This window comes from Hibiscus syriacus, unplaced genomic scaffold (assembly GCF_006381635.1).
Source record: "Hibiscus syriacus cultivar Baekdansim isolate YM2019G1 unplaced genomic scaffold, ASM638163v2 tig00112507_pilon, whole genome shotgun sequence".
NCBI classification, from domain to species: Eukaryota; Viridiplantae; Streptophyta; class Magnoliopsida; order Malvales; family Malvaceae; genus Hibiscus; species Hibiscus syriacus.
Genome location: NW_024063351.1, coordinates 186896 through 213574, shown reverse-complemented (window position 1 = coordinate 213574; position 26679 = coordinate 186896). Strand labels below are relative to the sequence as shown.

At 32.5% G+C, this 26679-nt stretch overlaps 1 protein-coding gene across 1 annotated transcript; it reads left to right on the top strand.

The window, feature by feature from the left end:
• Positions 1-23794: 23794 nt before the first annotated feature.
• Positions 23795-25484, top strand: LOC120181044 (purine-uracil permease NCS1-like). Its single transcript, XM_039186278.1, has one exon. It carries the CDS (start codon positions 23853-23855, stop codon positions 25482-25484), a length of 1632 nt encoding a protein of 543 aa, XP_039042209.1. The 5' UTR covers positions 23795-23852.
• The last annotated feature ends 1195 nt before the right edge of the window (positions 25485-26679 follow it).

Genomic DNA, 26679 nt, shown 5'->3' with positions numbered 1-26679 from the left:
ACAGTAAAATGACACTTGTCATGTACACCATTTACCCCTTGTCTAAACACATCAGACACTTATTTAAGGCACATAGCAACACTTGAGCATTTAAGGCAACTAAAGCATTATAAACACTTGAACACAACATCATTAAAGGACATCATCATTCATTTATTCAAAGATTCAAAGTATCTAAAATCACTTTATAAACACCAAACATACTTAGCAACTTTAGTACTCAATCTAACCCGAATATATGATCTCACATTGCCTCAGTATACAAAATAAGTCCACATACACTTTAGTAAAATAATGCATTGTTTTATCACTACTAGATGCTCCCTTTTTGCTCCTAAAACAACACTCAGTCCTTTGCAAGATGTTAACAATGAGTGTGAGTTAAAATCCCAGTGAATGACTAAACATTCCTAATTGATACGCAAATCAAGGCTAAAGGAGAACACTCCTAAATACCATGCAAACCTTACATGTTTTTACCTCGATGATCATACCAATATGATATGCTATGATCCAAACACATTATACTCCAAATGCAAACAAATATCAAATTATAAACATACTCCTGTAAAATAGAACCATTGCTACAAATCACACATGATCATGCACAATTACCTTTGTGGTGAGTCATACACCACACAATTAATTTAAATTTTAGATCAATGACATTTGTTCCTAAAAAAATCACTTGATGGAAAAACAGGCTCCATACATATCCCTTTTATTTGTGAACTCACTTAGGTCCAAAATCATAATATTCAGAGCAATGCTCAATGCACTAACTTTACTACTTAATCTTCTTAGGGCTAAGCTTAACGCACCAACCTTACCAATTGAATTCCCTATCACACACTTATAGAAAACATAAAGTACTATTTTCTAGGCTTGTCTTTTATATCCAAAGGTCCTATTTATAACAATTTTCAATTAATCAGAGTTCACCAATAGTAGTTGACAAAAGATGCATAGTTTTACATTTACGTTTCTAATTCACAATTCAAAACACAAATCACATTAGTTGTCATGATCAAACTTAATTGGACAGAAAGTTGCTCACTCATTCATGGATAGAAAACTTGTTCCACCCGTCCAATATCATATCTAAATATTCATACTCAAAATAGGTTTTCCAAAATAATTTTCTTAGAGTGTAATACAACGATTCATAATTCATATAACTATAGCATATGCACATTCAGTTCATATCATTAAGATACTTACCATAGGGTCTTAATCTAGGTTATTACCCTCAACTAAGACCTCATTCAACATTGATGATGTTCATCATTCAAGAATGAGAAACCACTCACCTCAATAAGGATCCAAGTATGAAAACAACTCTAAACTATTATTTACTCGCTCTTGATAGTTGATGCACCAATTTTACTTTATTAATGATTCAAAGAATAACTTAAATAATATATTATCACATCACAAAAATGTCCAAACTAGAGCAAAATATTCTTCTTTCAAAACAAAGCAAAAATCAACGAAAGAACCAAAATTCTTACCACACAAGCGATCTAACTCATCTAAGACTTTTTCACTTGCTTACTCAATCTAAAATGGATCAAGAATGATAAAAATCAACACCTAAACAAATTTAAAACACCAAAGAACAAAAAAAAAAAAAATAGATCAATCCCCAGATTTCCAAAAAAATCGACTAAATTAAGCTTGTTTTCAAGAAAATAATTCCTTAATCATTTCCAATTAAAAATATGTTTTACTGTCGTAATAAGCATCCCATATACATCATAATCAACTAAATAAAACATTGAAACCCATTGGAGAAAATGAGCATATCAATTAACTCCGAAAATTACTTTTATTATAGAAACTCAAAATTGAAAACTTTTATCATTTAAGATCATCTTTTTCAATGGATCTTTAATCATAGAAGCATTAAGTGGAACCAACGTTTAGCCACCAATGGTGACAATGGGGAGTGACAACAATAATGATGTTGAAGGGAAGAAGAATACAGTGAAGAATCAAGGAATAATGGTACCAAAAATCAACAATGGAATGATGAAAATGGTAAGAAGAATCACTCGACTATGGAGGATAATTTTATGAGAATCTGGCAAGGCTTTAATAGCATTTTGTTGAAAAGGATAAAAGGAATAAATCAAATAAAATGAAAGTGAATTTAACCAAAGGGAATTAGGAATGAATCAATATTGATGTCTAGGAAAGAAGAGAAAAAATCACGCTTAATAATAAAGGAAAAAGAGGGATTTTTTTTCCAACTTGGTAAAATAGCTTCATAGGTTTTGATAATTTGATCTTTTACAAATTGGTCACTAAAATTGAAACTTCCAATTCGTTTAATTTAGTCAAATTATAAAATCATTTATAAAATCCCCAAAAATAATATTTGATATTCTAAAAATCATTTAAATTATTTCAGAAAATATTTTTCAATTAAAATTCTCAAAAATCATTTTTATTGAAAAATTTATATATCTGAACTGATTACCGACCCAACTACTGGCCCAGTTTTTGGGGTGTTATAACTTTATCCCCGTAAAAGGAATTTTGTCCTCTGGCTCCCACATAGCCTCCTTATTATTGTGGTTAGCAACAACACTTTTACTAATGAAACAATCTTGTTCCAAAGAACCTTCACATCACGAGCTAAAATCTCTACTGGCTCTTTTCGAAAGAAAAATCGGAATGAACCTCTATATCCTCTACTGGAACAACATGAGAAGAATCCGAATGATACATTTGCATCACGGACACATAAAACACATCATAAATACACTCGAGCTTAGAAGGTAATTGAAGTCAATACACTATAGGACTTATACGCTCTAACACCTCATACGATCTAATAAACCTCAGACTATGCTTTCATTTCCGACCAAACCTCAACACCTTCCAAGGTGAAATCTTCAAGAAAATAAAGTCACTAATTGCATATTCAATCTCTCGATGTTTCAAATCTGCATAAGACTTTTGACGATCAAAAGCAATCTTTAACTGTTCTGAAATCAACTTAAACTTATCCTTTACATCATGAATCAAATAAGGATGAATAACACAATGCTTGCTCAAATTAGTCTAACATAACAAAGTATGACATCTTGGCCATACAAAACATCAAACAATGTCATTGAATACTAGCATAAAAACTATTATTATATGCAAACTCAACCAACGAAAGATAATGTTCCCAAGAACCATTGAAATCAATGACAAAAGCCTGTAACATATCCTATAAAACTAGTATCACTAGCTCAGATTGACCATCTGTTTATGGATGATAGGCCGTACTAAAATTCAGCTTCGAACCCAATGTCTCAGGTAAACTTTTCCAAAACCTTGAAGTAAACCTCATATCACGATTAGAAATAATTCACCATAGAACTCCATGCAACACACATTATCTCTGCAATATACAACTCAACAAGTTGTTGCAAAGTAAAGGTCGTACACAAGAAGAAAATGTGTGATCTTCGAAAAATGATCAACTATAACCCAAACAGAATCCTTCTTTGATGGTGATAATGGTAACCCAAAACAAAATTCATCGTAATACATTCTCATTTCCATTCAAGAATACTAATCAAATGCAACAAACTCAAATGACACCGATGCTCAGCTTTCACTTACTGATAAATCAAACATTGGCCAATAAGCTCTACCACATCTCGCTTCAACCCTTGCCACTAATACAACTCATGAATATCATTATACATCATTGTACTACCCGAATACATAGCAAAACAACTACTATGGCTTTCGAAAAAAATCTCATCCCTCAACTCTACATTGGTTGAAACACACAACTGACCCTGCAAACGTAAAGTACCATCTACATTCAAAGAAAACTCACCACCTAAACCATTCTTTACTAACAAAATCTTAGGTTCAAACAACCGATCAGATGATTGTAAATCTCACATGCTAAACTAACACCGTTTGAACTTGTAACTCGGTAACTAAAACACCATAATCCATAACACGTAAACTAGTAAATAGAGCTCAAAATTCCCCTATCGACTTACAACTCAATGCATCCGTAAATACATTTACTTTCCTAGGATGATACTTAATTGAAAAATCACAATCTTTTAACAATTCGATCTAGCGTTATTGCCTCAAATTCAACTCCCTCTAGGTTGAGAGATATTTGATGCTCTTGTGATCGACATAAATGACACACCTCTCACTATACAGATAATGTCGCTAAATCTTTAACGCGAACAGTACTGCAGCCAACTCCAAATTATGCGTCAGATAGTTACGTTCATCAGGTCTCAACTGCCTTGATGCATAAGCAACCACCTTAATGTCTTGCATCAACTGAATATAACAAAATCCTTTCTTGATTTCGACTGAACCAAAACATGAGCGTCGGTCAGTACATACTTTATCTTCTTGAAATAATTGTATCTCTCTTCTTTACATTCAAACTTGACATTCTTCTAAAACAACTTTGTCAGCAGAGTGATAATCAGGAAAAATCGCTCGATGAATCGACAATAGTACCAAGCTAAGCCAAGAAAACTATGAACTTTAGTTTCACTCTTAGGCGATTTTCATTCAACAATCATTTTAATCTTATTCGAATCAACCTAAATACATTCAGTGAAAACCACATGACCAAAAAAATGCCACTTTATGAAGCCAAAACTCACACTTTGAGAACTTTGTATATAACCGCTTCTTCAGTAATACTTGCAAAACGATCTTTAAATGTGAACTATGCTCTTCTTCTGAAATATAATATATCAAAATATCATCGATAAACACCACCCAAACCTATCAAGGTAGGAATGTAAAACATGGTTCATAGGGTCCATAAATACGATAGGAACATTCACCAACCCAAAAGGCATCATCTAAAACTCGTAATTACCATAATACGTCCTAAAAGAAGTCTTCATCATGTCTAGCTTAGAAACTTTCAATGATAATAACCCGAATGAACATCAATATTGGAAAACACCTTAACACCACGAAACTCATCAAACAAGTCATCGATCCTTGGTAAAAGGTATCAATTTTTTATCGTTAACTTGTTCAACTAACAATAGTCATACACATCCACATCAAACCGTTCTACTTTTCCACGTACAAAACTGGAGCATCCCACGGTGAAATATTTGGACGAATAAACCTGCGATCCAACAACTCTTACAATTGCATCTTCAATTTTTCAAATCCTTTGGTGCTATGCGATATGAAGTAATAGACACAGGAGTTGAATCAATATAAGTTTCAATGTAAAACTCAATCTCACGATCTAGCGACAAACCTGAAAGATCTTTGGGGAAAATGTCGAGAACATCTCTAACAATCGATATATCTTGAACCCTTAACTCATTTCTACTCAGATTAAGAACATGTATGTCCCACAATCATGAGCCAGTATCTTACTTATATCCAACGTCAAAATGACATTAGAGAGAAACTCAGGTATCTCACCAACAACTACCAACTCGACCCCTTCGATCATATTCAAAATTGTATGCGACAACTCAAAATCAAGATGTACTTGATGCTCGCAAAGCCAATCAGTTCCCAAGATAACATCAAACCCATGAAATAGTAACTCCATCAAATCTGGTAGAAACACCTCATCCTGAATAAACAACAAACACCTCTTATATACCTTATCAATAATCACGATATCTCTCAAAGCACTAGTAACTACCAATCAGACATCTCTAACACAAATATGAAATTCACTTGATCTACCAAACGACCAAGAATGTATGACTGAGTAGAATCAAAATCAATTAAAGCAAGCAAAGGAATTGATTTCAAAGAAAATGTACATGTGATCATATCGGTTGGGATACGATCTTTCGACTCATAGATCATATACACACAACCAAGACCACTGGCCTTAGTAACAACAACTCTACCACGTCCTCGATCCTATGCATCACCACCAACACGTCCACCTCTTCTGGAAAGAGATAGAGTAACAACTCTATCCTCATTTCCTCCAAGACAATCTCTTATCATGTGACCAACAACCCCACATCTAAAATAACTACTAGTGCGATGCCAACACTCTCCTAAATGACTTTTGTTACAAGTCTAACATGTAGGAGGTTCTTGAGAACCATCTCCCAAAATCACTGTCTGTCCATCTCTAGTAGAAATCTCTATGATCACCTTGCCAATCAAATCTCAAATCCTCTCAGCCTGACCTCCAACTGAACCAAATCTGTCTAAAGACCTCTTCCCCAAAACCTCACAAACTGTCTCACCCAAAACACTCTCAACATCTCTGGCCTGATCAACTAAAGTATTGAGCTCTCCAGATGATCTCGTAACCAGATAAGCCCAAATCTCTTTCTTCAGCCCATCACTGATCTCTCACATCGCTCAACCTCCATTAAAACTATTTCTCTAGTATACTCTCTCAAATAAACAAAGTTGGCTTCATACTATGATATAGAAGACTGACCCTAAACTAAATCTAAGAACTATTTTTTCCTTGCATCTGTATATTGAGTCTTCAAATATTTCTAGCGAAACAACCCCAGAAAATAAGCCTAAGTCAACTGATCAACTACAGTACCTCTCTTAATCAGCTACCACAAACAATGTGCGTTACCATACAACAAAGATGATACACGCCTAAACTTCTCATCGTCAGAACAAATCATTTGCTCTAGGACACAATTGCACTCTCTAAATAATCCTTGTTAAATGTCAGCTCGGTACGATAGACACCACTAAACTCTCTTGCTCCAAAAGCTTGTAGACACTTTAAAGCTAACCCTCTAACAACCGACTCTAGTGTAGGAGCAGGGATTGTATTAGAGTTGACTAAATGTAATGCACCAATGATCACCTCTGTTAACTAATCAACAGGAGGGCCTAGAAGTAGAACCTCTGAATGGGTTTACTAGCACCACCTCTAAACTCGATCATATTTGCTCCGGTAGCTAGACAGTTAGTATTTGGAGGTCCAAAAAGAGCACGACGTGTTAGCACCATAACTAGAACTAACAATAAACAACAAAACAAATAAAAAAGGTGAGTAAAAAGTGCACCAGTGATCAAACAATCCTAAAACATTTTTAAAACAATTGAGGCAATGTGGTTCCCATTTTTACACCATTAACATACTCGTAATAAGTTTAAACATAGATTTGATACCACTAGATGTAACACCCTATACTCGGCCACATAATTAAATTGGACAAACCAAACCCTAATCACATATACTAAGCAAAAACAATTTAAGTAAACATTTAACACGCAACGCATCTTAACAGAACAACATGAAATCAGGTTTCTAACAAACACATGATCATGCATTACGAAGAAATTGGGATTATAAACATACGGAAAATGAGTCTTTCCACTTGACATTATTAATTCATCATTAAAAATAGAAATTAAGTCCACCAATGATCACTATTAACACTCAATTATATGTATGTCAAATTTCATGTCAATCGAACATCATCAAGAGACCTAATTGAACATACATTTCTATGGACTAAAATGTAAACAACTCAAAAGTTACATACAAATATCAAACGTGCAATTGACACTCTCATTATATAAAGTGATATATATATATATATAAATGTAACAAATCAAATTTTATCAAATTCTAATTAAAGATTGAGCATTAATTAACAATTCATTTATGGGACTATTTTGAACTCACATAAACATCTAGGGTCAAACTAAGACTTAAAAACAATTAGGACCTTTAATGAACCAAATTTTACCATTTTTCATCGAGAAAACAACAAAGAGATCGATTCTTTTTCACAGTGATCTATCATTTGCAAAATAATAGGAGTTGGATCGATCCTTAGGAAAAAGGATCAATCCTTTTAGTCAAGCGATCGATCCTTTTATTGAAAAATACAAAAACTTCAAATGAATATGCAAGAACCCCCAAATAATCATACAATCAATCCTAAGTTCTATGGAAATGCTTGAACATACTTGAACCAATTAGAACATGTCAAAACACATATGTAGCATGCTTCATAATATCGTTTAACATAATATTTATGAATTTGACATCAAAAGTCAAATTGTGCATCTTAACTTATTTCATACAACCTGCAAGTCTAACATATTACGTACACCATTTGTCATTTATCTAAACGCATCAAACACTTACTTAAGGCACATAGCAACATTTGAGCATTTAAGGCAACTAAAACATTATAAAAACTTGAACAAAATATAATTAAAGAACATCATCATGCTTTTATTTAAATATCAAAGTATCCAAAAATCACTTTATGAACATCAAACATACTCAACAACTTCAATACTCAATCTAACCCCAATATAGGATCCCTCATTGCCTCAGTTTACAAAATAAGTCCACATACAATTTAGTAAAATACAAGTATTGTTTGATCACCACTGAATGCTCCCTCCTTGCTCCCAAAACAACACTCAATCCTATGTAAATTGTTTACAATGAGTGTGAGCTAAAAACCTAGTGAATGATCGAACATTCCTAAGTGGTACACATATAAAATAGACCAGTCCTAAATGTCATGCAAAAAGGAGACCAGTCCTAAATGTCATGCAAACCTCACATGTTTTTACCTCAATGATCATACCAAGATACCATGCTATGATGCACACACGTTATACTCCAACTGCATACAAATATCAAATTATAAACATACTCTAGTACGACATAACCATTGTTGTGAATCACACATGATCATGCACAATTACCTTTGTGGTGAGTCACACATACAACACACAATTAATTCAAATTTTAGATTAATGTCATTTTTTCCTAATCCAAAATACTTGATGGACAAATGGGCTCCATACATATCTCTTTTATTTGTGAACTCAATTAAGTCTAAAACCACAATATTTGGAGCTATGCTCAATGCATCAACCTTACCACTTAATCTTCTCGAAGCTGGCTCAACGCACTAACCTTGTCAATTGAATTCCCTATGACACACTGATAGAAAACATAGAGTACTATTTTTTAGGCATGCCTTTCATATTCAAAAGTTATATTTACACTAATTGCCAAATAATTCACGTTCACCAAGAGTAGTTGACACAAGATGCAAAGTTTTACGTTTACGTTTTTTATTCGCAATTTAAAACAAAAATCACATTGGTTTTCATGATCAACCTTAATTGGACAATAACTTGCAATAATCCATGGATAACAAAGTGGTTCCAGTTATCCCATATCATATCTAAATATTCATACTCAAAATAGGTTTTCCAAAATAATCATGCATCAAGTGTAACACAATGATTCACGATTCATATATCAATAACATCTACATATTCAATTAACATCAATAGCATAATTATCATAGGGTCTCAATCTAAGGTACTCCCCCGTCACATTAAAACTGTCCCTTATGATTTTTCAAAAGTCAACTTTTATAAACTTTGACCACAATTATTTTAAATATTTTTAAAAATTAAATTTTATTATTTCAAAACTACTTAATTCAAGGTTTTTAAAATATATATTTTTTTTCATATTTTTATCAATAATAAATAAATAATAAAGAGTCAAAGTTAAACAAAATTGACCAAATAAAGTCAACAGTGGACAGTTTAAGTGGGATGAAGGTAATATTACCCATAACTAAGCCCTCATTCAACATTGATGATGTGCATCATTCAAGAATGGAAAATCACTCACCTTGATGATGATCCAAGTACAAAAACAACTCCAAACTATTATCTACTCGCTGCAAATAGTTGATGCATCAATTTTACTTCATCAACGATTTAAAAAACACCTTAAAAAACATATTATCATATCATAAAAATGTCCAAAACAGAGCAAAAAATTATGCTTTCAAAGCGAAAAATTAACGAAAGAACCAAAAATCTTACCACCTAAGCGATCTAACTCATCTAACACTTTGGAACTTGCTTCCTCAATCGGATCAAGAATGATCACATTAAACACCTAAATACATTTAAAACACCCAAGAACAACATCAATTAGATCAATCCCCGAATTTTCAAAAAATGATGAAATTAAGATTGTTTTCAAGAAAAGGATTCCTCAATCAATTCCAATTAAAAAATTATTTTACTATAGTAATAACCATCCCATAAACATCATAATCAACTAAAGAAAACCTTGAATACAATTAGAGAAAGTGAGCACATCAATTAACTCTGAAAATCACTTTTATTATAGAAACTCAAAATTGAAAACCATGATAATTCAAGATCATCTTCTTTAATGGATTTTTAATCATATAAGCGTTAAGAGGAATAAAAGGTTTAGGAAATACCTAGCTGGAAAGTGAAAGAAAAGATAAAAATAAGTTTGATGAAGAAACAACTCCACCAATGGTGACAATGGGGAGTGACGTCAATAATGATGTTGAAGTGAAGAAGGATGAAATAAAGAATCAAGGAAGAATGGTATAAAAATCAACAAAGGAATGATGGTAATGGTAAGAATAATCAATCGACTATGGAGGAGAACTTGATGAGAATTTAGTAAGGCTTCAATGGCATTTTGTTGAAAATGATGAAAGGAATGAATCAAATAAAGTGAAATTGAATTTAAACAAAGGGAACTAAGAAAGAAGAAAAAAGTCACGATTAATAATAAAAAAAGAGTAGATTTTTACAATTTGGTAAAATAGCTTCATAGATTTTGATAATTTGATCATTTACAAATTAGTCACTTAAATTGAAACTTCAATTTCGTTCAATTTAGTCATCTTATAAAATCATTTATAAAATTATTAAGAATAATATTTGATATTCTAAAAATCATTTAAATCATTCTAGAAAATATCTATCAATTAAAATTCCCAAAAATCATTTTTATAAAAAATTCAGATATCTGACTCAACTACCGACCCGAACTACTGACCTGAACTTTGGGACATTACAAAGGTGGAGATTTGTTAAAGTTTGAATCGAATTCAAACTGACACAATTTAATTGGGAACGTAATAAAGTTAGCTTGATTAAAAGTAGATAGCTTTATTAAAATATTTTTTTATAAAGTAACTTTTTAATTTATTTAGTTTCCTTTGATTATTTATAACCAACCATCTATCCCTATAAATAGGTACAAAGAGTAAGGGTTAAATATTAGGTTTTTTCTCTTCTCTTGTATTTTCTTCCTTCATATTAGTGAAATTCTTCTTCTATGCCCGTGGTTTTTTCTTTTGGGGTTTTCACGTAAATCTTGGTTTTCTTTGTTTTTGTTTTCTTTTTTGATCATGTATATTTGTTTGTCGATAATCGTTTCGATATTATAACATATATAACTAAAACTTATCAATTCTCTTCTTCCTGTTACATTAGGACACTCCTCGGTTTTAAACGAATTAACTGGTTGAATTGAACTAATTTGATGAAAACGGTCAGCTGTTGAATTAGTTCGATTAGGAAACGATTAATTTTTCTTTCAATATTTAATTAACGATATACTATATATATTAAATACATATTTTAAGTTCAAACTCATTAAGAATTAAGACCAGTTAATTTTTAACTACACTATGCCTATTAAATTATCAAAACCTAATTAAATTTAAACCTCAAATAAAAAACTTCAATTAAAATTAAATCATTCTAACTAAACAAAATTAACCCAACTTTATTTGATTCAGTTAATATTTTTAGAAAAAAGTTCGATTAGGAAACGATTAATTTTTTCTTTCAATATTCAATTAACAATTAATTCAATTTAAAATTGGTTAATTAACCAAAAATATTAAATATATTATATATATTAAATATGCTGAGTTAATCGATCGATGGAATCGGCCAAGAGGGGGTGAATTGGCAATTAAAAAGTTGGTGGAAGCTTTTGCAGAAAACTGAAAGTAATTGCACATCGATTTAGAGTGGTTCGACTTTCTCAACCAAAGTCTACGTCTACTACCTTAGCTATCCACACTAAGGATTTTCCAACAAATTCACTAATTTGTTCTTTCTTTTGAGGACAAAGAGTAACCTTACAACTCCCTCAAGAATTATACCCCAGTTCTTGAGCACACTCTTTTTCAAAGAGAAATACACAAATTTACAAACTTACAAGGAAAACCTCACAAGGAAATATGTTTGCACAATTCTAGAACAAGATAAGAACACTCAAGAGATGACTACAAATGAGCACAAATTGTGTTCTTGAAAGCAAAATGAATATTGAAAGGAAATTTGGCTTGAATTGCACAAACTTGATGTTTGATGCTTTCTCTCTTGTTTCTCTATGATTTCTTCTTGATTGTTATTGATCAATGACTTCAGAACTTGTTTAAATACCTTTCAAATGATTCTGAACGTTGGGGATGGTTAGTGGAGTCACTATAGTCATTTAAGTGTGAAAACAATTAATAAAATCAGTTGAGAGCGTCTGTTCATCGATGCATACCCATGGTGCGTCGGTGCATCAAGTATAAAATTCAAATATTTTGACCGTTGAACCCTTAGTGCATCGGTGCACTAAGAGTGCATCGATGCATGAAATGCATTCGATGTTTCAAAATAGCAAGAGTGCATCGATGCATGGCATGTGCATTGATGCATGGCTTGTGCATCGATGCATCAAATGCATTCGATGTTTTCATAAAATCCTGAGTGCATCGATGCATAAAATGCATTTGATGTTCAATTTATTCCATGGTGCATCGACGCATGGATTGGTGCATCGGTGCATCACTTTGAAAAATTGATTTTAGGCTTGATTTTGGTTCAAAATATTTTGTGAAAATTGTTTCAAAAATATATTAAGTATAAAACACAATTTTACACATTTAGTAAGGTTTGAAATTGATCTTGAAAGACTTGGAGTAATAATTTAATATTCGATTAATTTAATCGAATATACTTATAAAAATCTTTTGTAAAATCTTAAAATTCATTTATACTTAGTTTGTTATATCGAAACATCAAAATGTTTTCAACAATCTCCCCCTTTTTGATATAACAAAACATTTTAGTAATTTTAAGATTTTATTTGAAAATAAATTTTGAAAATCAAGTTTGAAATTACTCTTCCTTACTTTAACACTTCTCCCCTTTAAAACATTTTAACACTTAACACTTCTCCCTCTTTTTGTTAAATCAAAAAGACTAAAAAATCGATTTAAACAAGGTTTTAAAAAAAATAGCCAATTGATTATAAGTAAATAAGATTAAGATGCTAAGATTACAATCAAAAGAGAGATTAGCCATTAGTTTCATAATTAATATTCATAATCAAACTGTGAAATGGCATAATTGGTCATAATGCAACTAAGTTGTAAATGATGCAAGAATTAATAAACATTAAGCTCAAAATAAGAAAGATAAAACCATTCCAAATATATATATAATAAGTTCTAAATCCATAAAACATCCAACTCCTAACAAATTCAAACATTTATCAATCCAAAACAAACAATTCAGAAACATCAAAATCAATCCAAGTTTGAAATCCAAGAAAGCATGGAAAAGGTATAATCCATCGGAGGGAACTTCAAGACTAAGAGCGTCCATACATTCACCCATCTCCCGCTGAAACTCAATAATCTGAGACTCCATGGAAGAAAACCTCAGATCAAATGACTATAAGAAAGATAAAAAATATGGTGGCGTTTGATCTTCTTGCCGTGCTGGTTCCCTGGAGAAACATCGTCAGGAACTTCTTCATCGATATCTTACATGAGCTGCTGAAGTTCTGGGTCATCGTCTGCAGCCGGTGCCAGAGGAGGAGGAGGAGCACAAGAAGAGCTAGGAGCAGCTAGAGAAGAACTAGCTCCCAGAGTTTGCTTAGAAGGTCGAAAGACCCATTGGCCATTACCTCGTCTTGTTTCCAATCGGTTTTCTTCAACGAGATGAGATTGATTGGGTTTTGGAGAGGAATGAGATTGTCGAGAGAGACGTTTAGACGGAGTTTGATAAAAAGGTTACTAATAAGACATCCATAAACTAATGTTTCGACATGTTTTGAAGGAATAATGTTTATGATATCCACTAGTTGACTAAAAATAATGTGGGGCAGATTTATTTTGTTTTTATTTTTGAGACAGTGCATACACCATAAATCCCTAGCACGAAGGGTGGAGTATCTACCTCCGGATAGTCTAAACCACCAAGAGATCATCAAATATGAGAGCGTAGAGTACTAACACTAGTATTTGGAACATAGGGATAATCCACAGTTTCATTCTCATTAAATAAACCTTTGTCATCTAGCCCAAAATGGAAAACTATAGTCTCGGGGTCAATAGTAACATATTGTCCTAAAAGATATGATCTGATTGCTATTGTCCTACACTGAGTATTGTTTTGAATACATATCGCATTGGAGTAGAAAATGCAGACTAACTGATGATAGACGATAGGTTTGAGGTGAAACATTTTATCAAACTTCCAAGTTTTAAGAATCGGAAGGTATTCGAAGTCAATATCTATCATGGCTTGAAGAGAAGGAATAACTCTTCCTGGATTCTCTAAGATTTGAAAGACTCTATGTACCTATGGTACAAGTCTTTTCTACGACGTTCAAGCATATTAAAATAGAGTCCTATAAGACTATTAGGTGAAGGAGGAACGAAATTTGGGGGACGGGTTGAACGACTAGATGAAGTCCTAGGACGTTTGGGATTAGACATGGTTTAGGAATCGGAATAAGGAATATAACCTGCAATTTAAAAAACATGTATGCACAATAGTCAATCCCAAAACTCAATTGAGTCCGCAGTAATTCAAGGTTCTCTAAATCAAATCCTAATGGGCATAGTTTTGAAAAACTATTTAGAAAACAATGTTTGAAAATTATAATATGTATAGTTTTTCATAAAAACAACATAATTAAATCAAAAACATCAAATTTAGAAATTAAATTTAGGTTTTCGAATTTTTTTTATTTCGAAAATTCACAAATTCATTGAAAATTTGTGAGTTTTTGATGAAATTAGTTATAAAATCTAGTTTGTAATCATCAAACAATCAATGCCCGATATAATGTTCATCCTAGAACTAATTAAAACTAGTCATAAGATCAAAAATCAATAAAATAGAGTTTTTGAAATATTACCTTGAAAACTTTCGGATTTGAGGGGAATGTGATGTTGTTTTGCACGATTTGATGATAAAAACATAATATAGAGATGAAAAGCTCGAAGATACCAACAAATTTTCGTTGATTTTGAGTAAAAGGAGAATTTAGAGAGAGAGAGAGAGAGGGACGAGCGGTTGTTTTGATGAGTGAGAAGGGTTTTGAGAAAATGAGGGAAAAATAGGGTTTTTAACCAAAACCCGACGGACGCATCGATGCATGGTCTTGTGCATCGATGCATGGCCTTGTGCATCGATGCACATTCAAAGCGTGCATCGATGCATCTTCATGGAGTGTCGATGCACATTCAAAGGGATGCATCGATGCACTGTTAAGTGTATCGATGCACTAAGCACAAAAATGTCAAAAATCCGTTTTAAACACTCAAAATGCTAAATTAATTAGCTCTAGTGGTATTGCCAACTCATATATTGAAAATTAATTATGTTCAATCAATCAAATTAATCCTTAAACTACATTTGACCATAAAATTAATTTTCACCAAATAACATAAACTCCCCCAAACTAATAGCAAAGAATACAATAAAAAATTATTATTATAAGCATTTTTCATTTATTCTTAAAAATACTAAAATTATTTTAAACACTAAGTGAAGACAGGTCAGTTAAACCCAATTCTCTCCTAAGTGTCCAAAATCTTTCTTTGTCTAAAGGTTTTGTAAAGATATCCGCTAATTGGTGCAAAGTATCAACAAATTCTAGAACTACATCTTCCTTAGAGACATGGTATCTAATGAAGTGATGTCTTATTTCAATGTGCTTAGTTCTAGAGTGTTGGATGAGATTTTTAGTGAGACAAATAGCACTAGTATTGTCACACTTGATAGGAATGATACATACTTCAATTCTATAATCAAAAAGTTGTTGTTTCATCCATAAAACTTGTGCACAACAACTATCGGCTGAAATGTATTCTGCTTCAGTGATAATAATACAACACAATTTTGTTTCTTTGAAAACCAAGAAATCAGCATATTTCCAAGGAATTGGCAAGTACCGGAGGTGATTTTCCTATCTAATTTGCATCCTCCATAATCCGCATCAGAGAAGGCATGCAAGCTAAAACTAGAGTCTCTAGGATACCAAAGTCCTAAACTAGGAGTATCCTTAAGGTATCTAAAGATTCTCTTAACAGCTAGTAAATGTGATTCCTTAGGGCATGATTGAAATCTAGCACATAAACAAACACTAAACATAATGTCCAGTCTACTTGCAGTTAGATAAAGCAAAGAGCCAATCATTGACCTATATAATTTAACATTCACACATTTACCTCCTTCATCTATGTCAAGCTTTGTTGATGAGCTCGTTGGAGTGTCATGAGGTTTCCCATTTTCCAGTCCAAACTTCTTGAGCATATCTTTAACGTACTTAGCTTGATTGATGAAGATGCCATCTTTTCTTTTCTTGATTTGGAGTCCCAAGAAAAATGAGAGCTCCCCCATCATGCTCATCTCAAATTCACTTTGCATTAGCTTAGAAATTCTTGGCAAAGAACATCATTAGTAGAACCAAATATTATATCATCAACATAAATTTGAACTACTAATAAATCTTTACCTTTATGCTTTAAAAACAATGTAGTGTCAACCTTCCCTTTTGAAAAACCTTTTTCAATTAAAAAGTTTGACAATCTTTCATACCAAGCTCTAGGAGCTTGTTTTAAACCATAAAGCGCTTTTGTCAATTTAAGAACATGATTTGAAAATTTTAAATCTTCAAAACCTGGAGGTTGTTCCACATACAATTCTTCTTTTATAAAACCATTTAAAAATGCACTTTTAACATCCATTTGATATAATTTAAATTCATGAAAACATGCAAATGCTAATAATATTCTAATTGCTTCCATCCTAGCTACGGGAGCGTATGTCTCATCATAGTTTATGCCTTCTTCTTGACTATACCCTTCAGCAACAAGTCTAGCCTTGTTTCTCACTATATTACCACTCTCATCAAGCTTATTTCTAAATACTCATCTAGTACCTATAGTAGATTTATTACTAGGCCTTTCAACTAATGTCCATACTTTATTTCTCTTAAATTGATTTAACTCTTCTTGCATAGCCATAATCCAATGTTCATCATTTAATGCTTCTTTAATATTCTTAGGCTCTATGCATCAGATAAATGCAACATAATTACAAATATTTCTAAGAGAAGATCGAGTTGTTACCCCTTTGGATGGATCACCTATAATTTCACCATCCTTGACATAGTTGTACTCTCTTGGGTAAGATACTTCCCTTTATTCAATGGTTGGATTCTCGAGAGGATCATGAGTTTCCTCATCTTTCGTTTCTTCCTTTGATGATGGTTCTCCAACGTCATGTCTAACATCATTTGTATTTATAACACCTACATCATCATTCAAACAAGAATCCTTCCTCGGAAGGAGATTATCATCGAAAACAACATGTATAGACTCTTCTACAACTAAAGTTCTTTTATTAAATACTCGATAAGCTTTAGAACTTAAAGAATAACCAAAAAAATTCCTTCATCACTTTTAGCATCAAATTTGTCAAGATCGTCTTTACCGTTGTTTAAAACAAAACATTTACATCCAAAAGGATGAAAATAGCTAATGTTAGGCTTTTATTTAAAAAAAAAGTTCATATGAAGTTTTCTTTAAAATAGGTCTAATCATTACTCGATTAATAACATAACAAGTGGTATTTGTGGCTTTCGCCCAAAAATATTTTGGCATATTGTTTTCACAAAGCATGGTTCTAGCCATTTCTTCTAAAGTTCAATTTTTCCTCTCAACAACTCCATTTTGTTGAGGGGTTCTAGGTGCTGAAAAATTATGGCTAATACCATTAGAATTACAAAATTCAGTAAATCCAAGATTTTCAAATTCAGTTCCATGATCACTCCTAACACTAGTTATAGAGTAACCTTTTTCATTTTGGATTACTTTTGAAAACGTGATGAATTTTTCTAATGCTTCATCTTTAGTACTTAAGAATAGAACCCAAGTATATCTAGAATAGTCATCTACCAAGACAAATGCATATTTTTTCCACCCAAGCTAGTAGTTCTAGATGGCCCAAAAAGATCTAAATAGATCAATTGTAATACTCTACTAGTTGATACATCATTAATGGATTTAAAAGAAACTCGCTTTTGTTTTCCTTTAGCACAAGCATCACAGATTTTATCATTATCAAATTTTAGTTTAAGCTACCCTCGAACTAAATCACCTTGTATTAGCCGTTGCAAAACACTCATACTAGCATGTCCTAGTCTTCTACGCCATAACCAACTATCATGCTCATCCTTAGCAACTAGGCATAAAATAGTCATATCAATAGAATCTAAATGCACCATATAAATAATTCCTATTCTATGACCAACAAGCATAATCAAAGTAGATGCAATGTCAATTAATTTTGCAAACACTTAATTTAAAAATAAGACATTGTATCTTTTGTCAAATTCATCTAATCGGATTATGCTTTAATCCATTCACATACAAAACATTATGCAATGTTGATTATCGAGATTAAGAGCACATTCATAAAGTTTTTGAAAATGTTATGCATTAAAACTTTATAATATTTAAAAAATATATGCATAATCATTAAGAAAAATTTAAGGTCAAAATTTTGCAAAACCAGAGTTCTTGAAAAATCGATATCAATTGTTAAAGAGATAACAATTACATTTTTAAAAACAATTTTGACCAAAAATTAATATGATGAACTAGAGTTTATAAAACATTACCAAAATTACTATGTTCATAATACAATATTTTGTAACATACATGAGATAAAACTTAATCATTTAGAATTATTCAACATTTAAGACCTCATGCATGCATAAACTAAACGAGCAACCAAATAAAATAAAAACATTAAGTTTAGAGGTTACCCATTCCTTTTTCATGTGTGGCTAGAGCATCTTTAATATCATCATCTTCATCACCATTGCTCCCACACACCTACAAGAGACATTTAAGTAGATTTTGGTATCCAAATTGCTTTGGATCCTTGAACATTAGTTTCAATGCCTCTTGTTCCTTTTGAAACTCATACTTGTCTAATTTTAAATCATTTTCCTTTCTTTAAAGGACAAGTATGTTCCTTATGACCATGATAATGACAATGTGAACATATTTTCATTATTGAACTAGATGAATTATTTAAAATGATATCTTTTTCTTTTATTAAACATTCAAGCTTAACTTTCAAATCAAAATTTTCTTTTTCAATACTTTCAAATTTTATTTTTGAAAGCTCTAAATCCTTCTTCAAGATTTCATTTTGTTTTTCAAAATCCATTTTCGTTTCTAGAAGAAGTTTGTTTAATTTGAAATTTTCTTTTTCAAAGTTTTCAGATTTTATTTTTGAAAGCTCTAACTCCTTTCTCAATATTTCATTTTGATTTTCAAGTCTGTTTTAGCTTTCAAAAGAAGATCATTTTTAGCAATAAATTTAGAAATAAATTTATTGTATTTGGAGTTCATGGTCTCAAACTCCAAAAATAATTCATCATAGGCATCTTGTAACTCATTAAAAGATTTTGAATTTATTCTATTTGAGCTAGAAGATACCTTTGGCCTGTGAGAGCTAATAAAGACATCACTTTTATTGGTTCTTCTTCTTCCTTGTCTCTATAGATCTCCTCAAGCTTATCCCACATCTCCTTGGCATTTGAACAAGAAGAAACTCCTTTATATACATTAGGATCAATTGCACAACACAACATGTGCATAGCCTTTGTATTTTGTTGAGCTTTCTTCCGTTCTTGATCACTCCACTTCTTTGCCTTCTTTGTAGGAGAGGAATATCCTTTCTCGATCATGTGCTTGGATAAATATCATCATGATCCTCTTCCAACGATGATAATTTGTTCCATTGAAGTAAGGAGGCACGTCAATTGATCTGGATTCTTCCATGGAGAATTAACCGGAAGTGGACGCTATCTTTATCAATTTAACTCTTCCCATATCTACTCAAGAGGCGGTTAAACCTTCAAATGAGTCAAGCTCTGATACTAATTGTTGAGTTAATTGATCGACAGAATTGGCCAAGAGGGGGGTGAATTGGCAATTAAAAAGTTGGTGGAAGCTTTTGCAGAAAATTGAAAGTAATTGCCCAGCGATTTAGAGTGGTTCGACTTTCTCAACCAAAGTCTACGTCCACTACCTTAGCTATCCACACTAAGGATTTTCCAACAAATTCACTAATTTGTTCTTTCTTTTGAGGACAAAGAGTAACCTTACAACTCCCTCAAGAATTATACCCCAATTCTTGAGCACACTCTTTTTCAAAGAGAAATACACAAATTTGCAAACTTACAAGGAAAACCTCACAAGGAAATATGTTTGCACAATTCTAGAACAAGATAAGAACACTTAAGAGATGATTACAAATGAGCACAAAATGTGTTCTTGAAAGCAAAATGAATATTGAAAGGAAATTTGGCTTGAATTGCACAAACATGATGTTTGATGCTTTCTCTCTTGTTTCTCTATGATTTCTTCTTGATTGTTATTGATCAATGGCTTCAGAACTTGTTTAAATACTCCTTCAAATGATTATGAACGTTGGGGATGGTTAGTGGAGTCACTATAGTCATTTAAGTGTGAAAACAATTAATAAAATCAATTGGGAGCGTCTGTGCATCGATGCATACCCATGGTGCATCGGTGCATCAAGTGTAAAATTCAAATATTTTGACCGTTGAACCCTTAGTGCATCGGTGCACTAAGAGTGCATCTATGCATGAAATGCATTCGATGTTTCAAAATAGCAAGAGTGCATCGATGCATGGCTTGTGCATCGATGCATAAAATGCATTCGATGTTCAATTTATTCCATGGTGCATCGATACATGGATTGGTGCATCGGTGCATCACTTTTAAAAATTGATTTTAGGCTTGATTTTGGTTCAAAAATACTTTGTGAAAATTGTTTCAAAAATATATTAAGTATAAAAAACAATTTTACACATTTAGTAAGGTTTGAAATTGATCTTGAAAGACTTGGAGTAATAATTTGATATTCGATTAATTGAATCGAATATACTTATAAAAATCTTTTGTAAAATCTTAAAATTCATTTATACTTAGTTTGTTATATCGAAACATCAAAATGTTTTCAACAAAATACATATTTTAAGTTCAAACTCATTAAGAATTAAGACCCAATTATTTTTAACTACACTATACTCATTAAATTATCAAAACCTAATAAAAATTTAACCTCAAATAAAAAAACTTCAATTAAACTTAAATCATTCTAACTAAAAAAATTAACTCAACTTTATTTGATTTGGTTAATATTTTCAGAAAAATTCGATTCAATTAGCAGTAAAAAAATCAATTAATTCGATTTGATTGGTATCCAATTAACCATTGAATACCTCTACGTTGCACTCAAATACTAACAATTTTTTTTTATTTAAATTGCATATAGATTAAGTATAGGACAATGAAACTAGCATTAAGTTTTTTTTATTAGTTTGATATAATTATAAGATAATATTTGTTCAGAATCTTTGTTAGTAATTGACAATGTACACACCTCATAGACACAACTGTTTGAACTTGAGACATCTAGAGAGAATAATACTCCTTTTACTACCAAGATCTCTAGTTGATTTTAAGTCTTATTATTTTATACATAATAAGAATAGTTTGACAAGCACCACTATTATTTTTGTTGTTATACAAGGTCAATTTGTTGACATCTTCACAAAAGCATTAGATAACCAACTACATAAATTTCTTTTTCTCATGTTGAACTTTCGAATTCTTCCTACATTAACTTGAGGACTATCATATATGTAAATTATCATAATTTTATGACAATTAACATATACTTAGAAAAATATAAAAGTTAGCTGGTTGTAAACTTAATTTTAAAAATATTTCTTGATTAGATATCTATTTTCTATGTGTTGATGAGACAACTTCTCTCCGTCTTCTTTATAATTTAAGTATAGGTGGCAAACAAGGCATTCGGACTGGGTTTGGTTCGAGTCATTTTGGGTCGGGTCATTTCGGGTCTAGATTATATTCTTTTTAATTTTATTTGAGCTGAATCAGATCTGTTTCAGATTTAGTTTAGGTGTATGATAAATCAGGTCAGGTCGGGTCGGTTCAGATCCATATCGGATCGGTTGACCTTTGGGTCGGGCTAATATCAGATCGGTTAGATTTTGGGTCGAGTGATTATCAGATTTGTTGTTTTCAATTCAAATCACTTTCAGATCATTTGACCTTTGGGTCGGTTTAATATCGGATCAGTTAGATTTTGGTTCGGGTCAGTATCGGATCGATTGATTTTCGAATCTGGTCAATATTAGATCAATTGATTTTTGGTTTGGGTCAACCTTTGGATTAAATCAAATCAGTTTGAATTTGTTATGAGTCTAATTAAGTATATATAAATTATTGATATATTCTTATAAAAATATGTCTTATTATTCGTTAATCTTATAATTTAGGCTTAATTCAATCATAAGTCTAATCAAGTATATATAGATTTTCGGTTCGAATTAATTTCAGTTTGGGTTGCTTTTGGATTAGGTTAAATTCGGTCTGAGTTGCTATCGATTCAGATTGCTTTCGGTTTGTGTTAGTTTCATTTCGGGTTGCTCAGTTATGGTTAATTTTGGTTCGGGTTATTTTCGGTTCAGGTCGAACTCGATAGGGTCCATATTCGGTCAGTTGAATTTTTGATCGAGTATGGTTCGGGTTTCAAGTCAAATTTATCATGTATAGGTTAATATCGGGTATTAAGTCAGGTAAATCGATTCGGATAATTTGATTCAGGTTAAGTTTGTAAGGTCTATAATTAACATAAGTCATCCGATAAAAATATAATAATTATATTTATTTTAAATAATTTATTTATTTATTGATAATATATTTAAACATCTTCCACATATTATCCTAATTAAAAGAGTTTTTGGGCCAAGCAATAACTTCATCGGCTTATCAAGCAATTTTGTCAACGATATCTGGTGGTATCAAAGACAGCATGACACGCATACAAAAGGCCAAAGGGTAGCGCCTCGGTTGTTGGCTTATAAATTATTGTCCTTCTCTGCACGTGTTAATCGAACAAGAAAACCAACAAAAACTATAATTGATGTCTCAAAGGAGATGGCGTAGCTCAAATCCTGAGGCCATCAGGCAATTACTCAAACCATGAAACTTTGCTAAACCGGTATATGCTAATAGATTCTCCACTTTCATCTCAAAAAACTCTCAACTCTTAGACGAAATCAGATTGGCAAAGCTTCTGAAGATCCGTATTCTTAGTCAGTCAAGATCTTTTAGCAAAGACTTTTAGTAGATTTACATGATGTAGTAGAATAAAATTTATCGTACGATCATATATATGTGTCATATAATCTAGAAATAATTATCATAATTTTAGGTCTAACGACAAATTAAGAAATATTATAAAATTTCTCATACAAGACTGAGAGGAGACTTTCTTCTCTCTTCTCCTCTCAGTACATAAGATACTATCTGTTATCTTAAACCAGTCATCCGTCGTAAGATTATTAACTGTATTTCTCTATATAAATCGAAAAGAATGAACTGCCCACGACAGTCATATCTCAAATATTACCATTATAATATTCATGTTTATTTATTTTCGTTTTAGTGGTTTAGATGAATATTTTTTTCATCTAACGGCAGCAAATTGTTTAAGATAATAGGATACAGATAATATTAAATCACTTAACCATGGAATTTTTCTATTAAACACCACTCGTCTTATATTATCTCCAAACAACCGACACCCCCCGGTTTCTGCCTCAGTTTGGAGCGTTGGGAGTCATGGCTTCCAAATGCATCATCTTCCACCTTTCTCTTCACTCTGCAACTCCCCAATATCCAAAACTCCCAAGCCTTTCTCCCACTTCTTTATCCTTAGCGGTCAAACCCGGCAAATTTAAGACCAAAAGATGTGCCATATTAACTCCCAGGGCATCATCATCATCTTCTGGTCGGTTCAGTATTGGAAAAAGGCTTGACGAATTTGATCCTCATCCAAAACTCACTAATGATGATCTCTTACCAACACTACCAAGTCAAAGGAACTACCACTGGTGGCGACTGGCCAGTCATTGGATCGGTATCGTTGTTGGCGTTCCGGCTTATTACATGGCTGGTAGTCTTGTTGATCTTGGGATGGCTTGGTGGCAAGGGATTGCCACTGTTGTTGCTGCCAACATGATTTTGTTAGTGCCATTAGTCCTCACGGGTCACCCTGGCACCAAATATGGCATCTCTTTCCCTGTCTTGGCTAGATCGTCGTTCGGTATCCGCGGTGCCCATGTTCCTACTTCACTTAGTGCTTTGGTTGGTTGTGGCTGGTATGGGATTGAGAGCTGGATTGGAGGTGAAGCAATCTACCTTTTTCTCCCCAACTCCATTAAACAGTCGTCCTTTTCTCAAGTCTTACCATGGCTCGGCACTTCCCCTCTCGAATTCGCTTGTTTTATGGCCTTTTCTTTCGCTCAGTTGGCCGTAGTTTGGAAAGGGATGGAAGGAATTAAAACCTTCCAAAAGTATGCGGCACCAATTCTGATGGTACTCACTTCATTTCTTCTCGTTTGGGCTTATGTCAAGGCTGCTGGTTTAGGCCACATGCTAACCATATCCTCTAGGCTATCTACTTCGGAGTTTTGGTCTCTGTTTTTCCCTTCACTCACGGCAAACATAAGTTTCTGGGCTACAATAGCACTTAACATCCCTGATTTCACTCGGTTCGCCAAGACTCAGTGGGATCAAATCATCGGTCAGGCCGGTCTTCCGATCTTCATGGGGGCATTCACATGTGTTGGCCTAGCAGTAACATCTTCTACTCAAGTAATCTTTGGCCATGTCATCTCCAATCCAATTCAGCTTCTCGGTCAAATCGGAGGGTTTACAACAATGGTCCTAGCCATTCTCGGAATAAGCCTAGCTACAATGACAACCAACATTGCAGCCAACGTTGTTCCACCAGCAAATGCATTGGTCAATCTAAGCCCTTCCAATTTCACATTCAGAAGGGCTGCTGTTTTCACTGCACTGTTTTGCATAGCTTTCCAGCCTTGGAGATTACTCAAATCCAGCGAGAGCTTTATATATACATGGCTAGTCGGGTACTCGGCATTGCTCGGTCCAATTTTCGGCATAGTATTAGCAGATTATTATCTTATTCGACGAACCAAATTAAGCCTGGACGACTTGTATTCTTTAAGTCCTGATGGGGCATATTACTATTCTGGGGGCTTCAATTCGGCAGCTATGATAGCTCTAGTAATTGGGATATTGCCAGCAATCCCAGGATTCTTGCAAAAGGTGGGGATTCTATCATCGGTTTCTGATATTTTTGTTGTGATTTACAACAATGCATGGTTTTTCACCTCCTCCTCTGCAGCTTTATTGTATTGGATTTTGGCTAGTTTGACCATTGAATAAAATCTGAACTACCCTTTAAGTTTTGGGTTTTTTTTTAATTATAAATTATCGGTTAAATACTAAATGATAATAATTATTCCAATTATAATTCCTTTAAATATAAAAGGTGTACTTTATTAAAATGGATATCTCATAAAAATTAATTAGAATTCAATTAAGATTTCAAAGAATTGAATCAAGCTCGGTTTATGATTGATTTTCACAATCATACATATTTTCCAGTAAAATACGTACATATATAATTAGGGTGTTAGTAGAGCAAATCGATCACGAATTGAATAATGTATGACTCAATTTGAAAACAATTTAATTTGTGTCCGACTCTACTTAAAAATTGTTTTACTTGTGTTCAACTCATTATTCATTAAACTCATTTCTTGTTTTTTGAAATATATGTAAAATTTAGTAATACTATAGCTTAATATAAAAATAAGCTAAAAAAATTTAACAAAAACATAAAATAGTGTGTGAAACAATTCTAAAGCCTAAATTCCAGATAACAATACACAAAACTAACATATTACAACCAAAGTAACAATATATAAATACACTAAAAGTAACGTATTATAACCATTCTTAAAAAAAAAGAAATTTAACAATACATAATCAATTCTAAAAATAAGTTATTCAACACCTTAAAAAATAATAAATTACTCACGAACTTATCGAATTAACTTGTGTATAGATGGTTGGTTTGTTAAGATTAGTTAGATTGTTAGGAAGTCATTAAGCAGTTAATAGATAAGTTGATTAGTGTTTTTATATAAAGGGTTGTAAACTTATTGTACAATTTAACTCGATACAACAACAATTTTTAACATGGTATCATACGATCCATTCTTTCGATCCTTTGGGGTTTTGGGCCTGTAAGTTGGGTTTTCATTCTTCTTCTTTGATGAGTGTTCTGAATCGATATTATTTTCTTGTTAAATCTTCAATCTTATGGATTTATTGCTGTTGATTTAGTTGTGTTATGCTTATTTTCGTGCAGGGTCTTACTTTCAGATTTAATAGTAAAACGGGTGCATTCTCATTTTTTTTATTATTTGGTCACGGCTGGAAACATGGGCACGACTCTGGGCATGACACGGTATGATGTGACAGTTTCTAGAAGGTTCAGTCAGCAGCAGTTTTCTAGAAGATCTAGTCAGCGCCTTCTGGAATGTGGACGGACAGAGTTATATTAGGAGACTCA

Bases quoted from the DNA above. Each gene is read 5' to 3' on its own strand.
- LOC120181044 (XM_039186278.1), top strand. From the start codon at position 23,853: ATGGCTTCCAAATGCATCATCTTCCACCTTTCTCTTCACTCTGCAACT.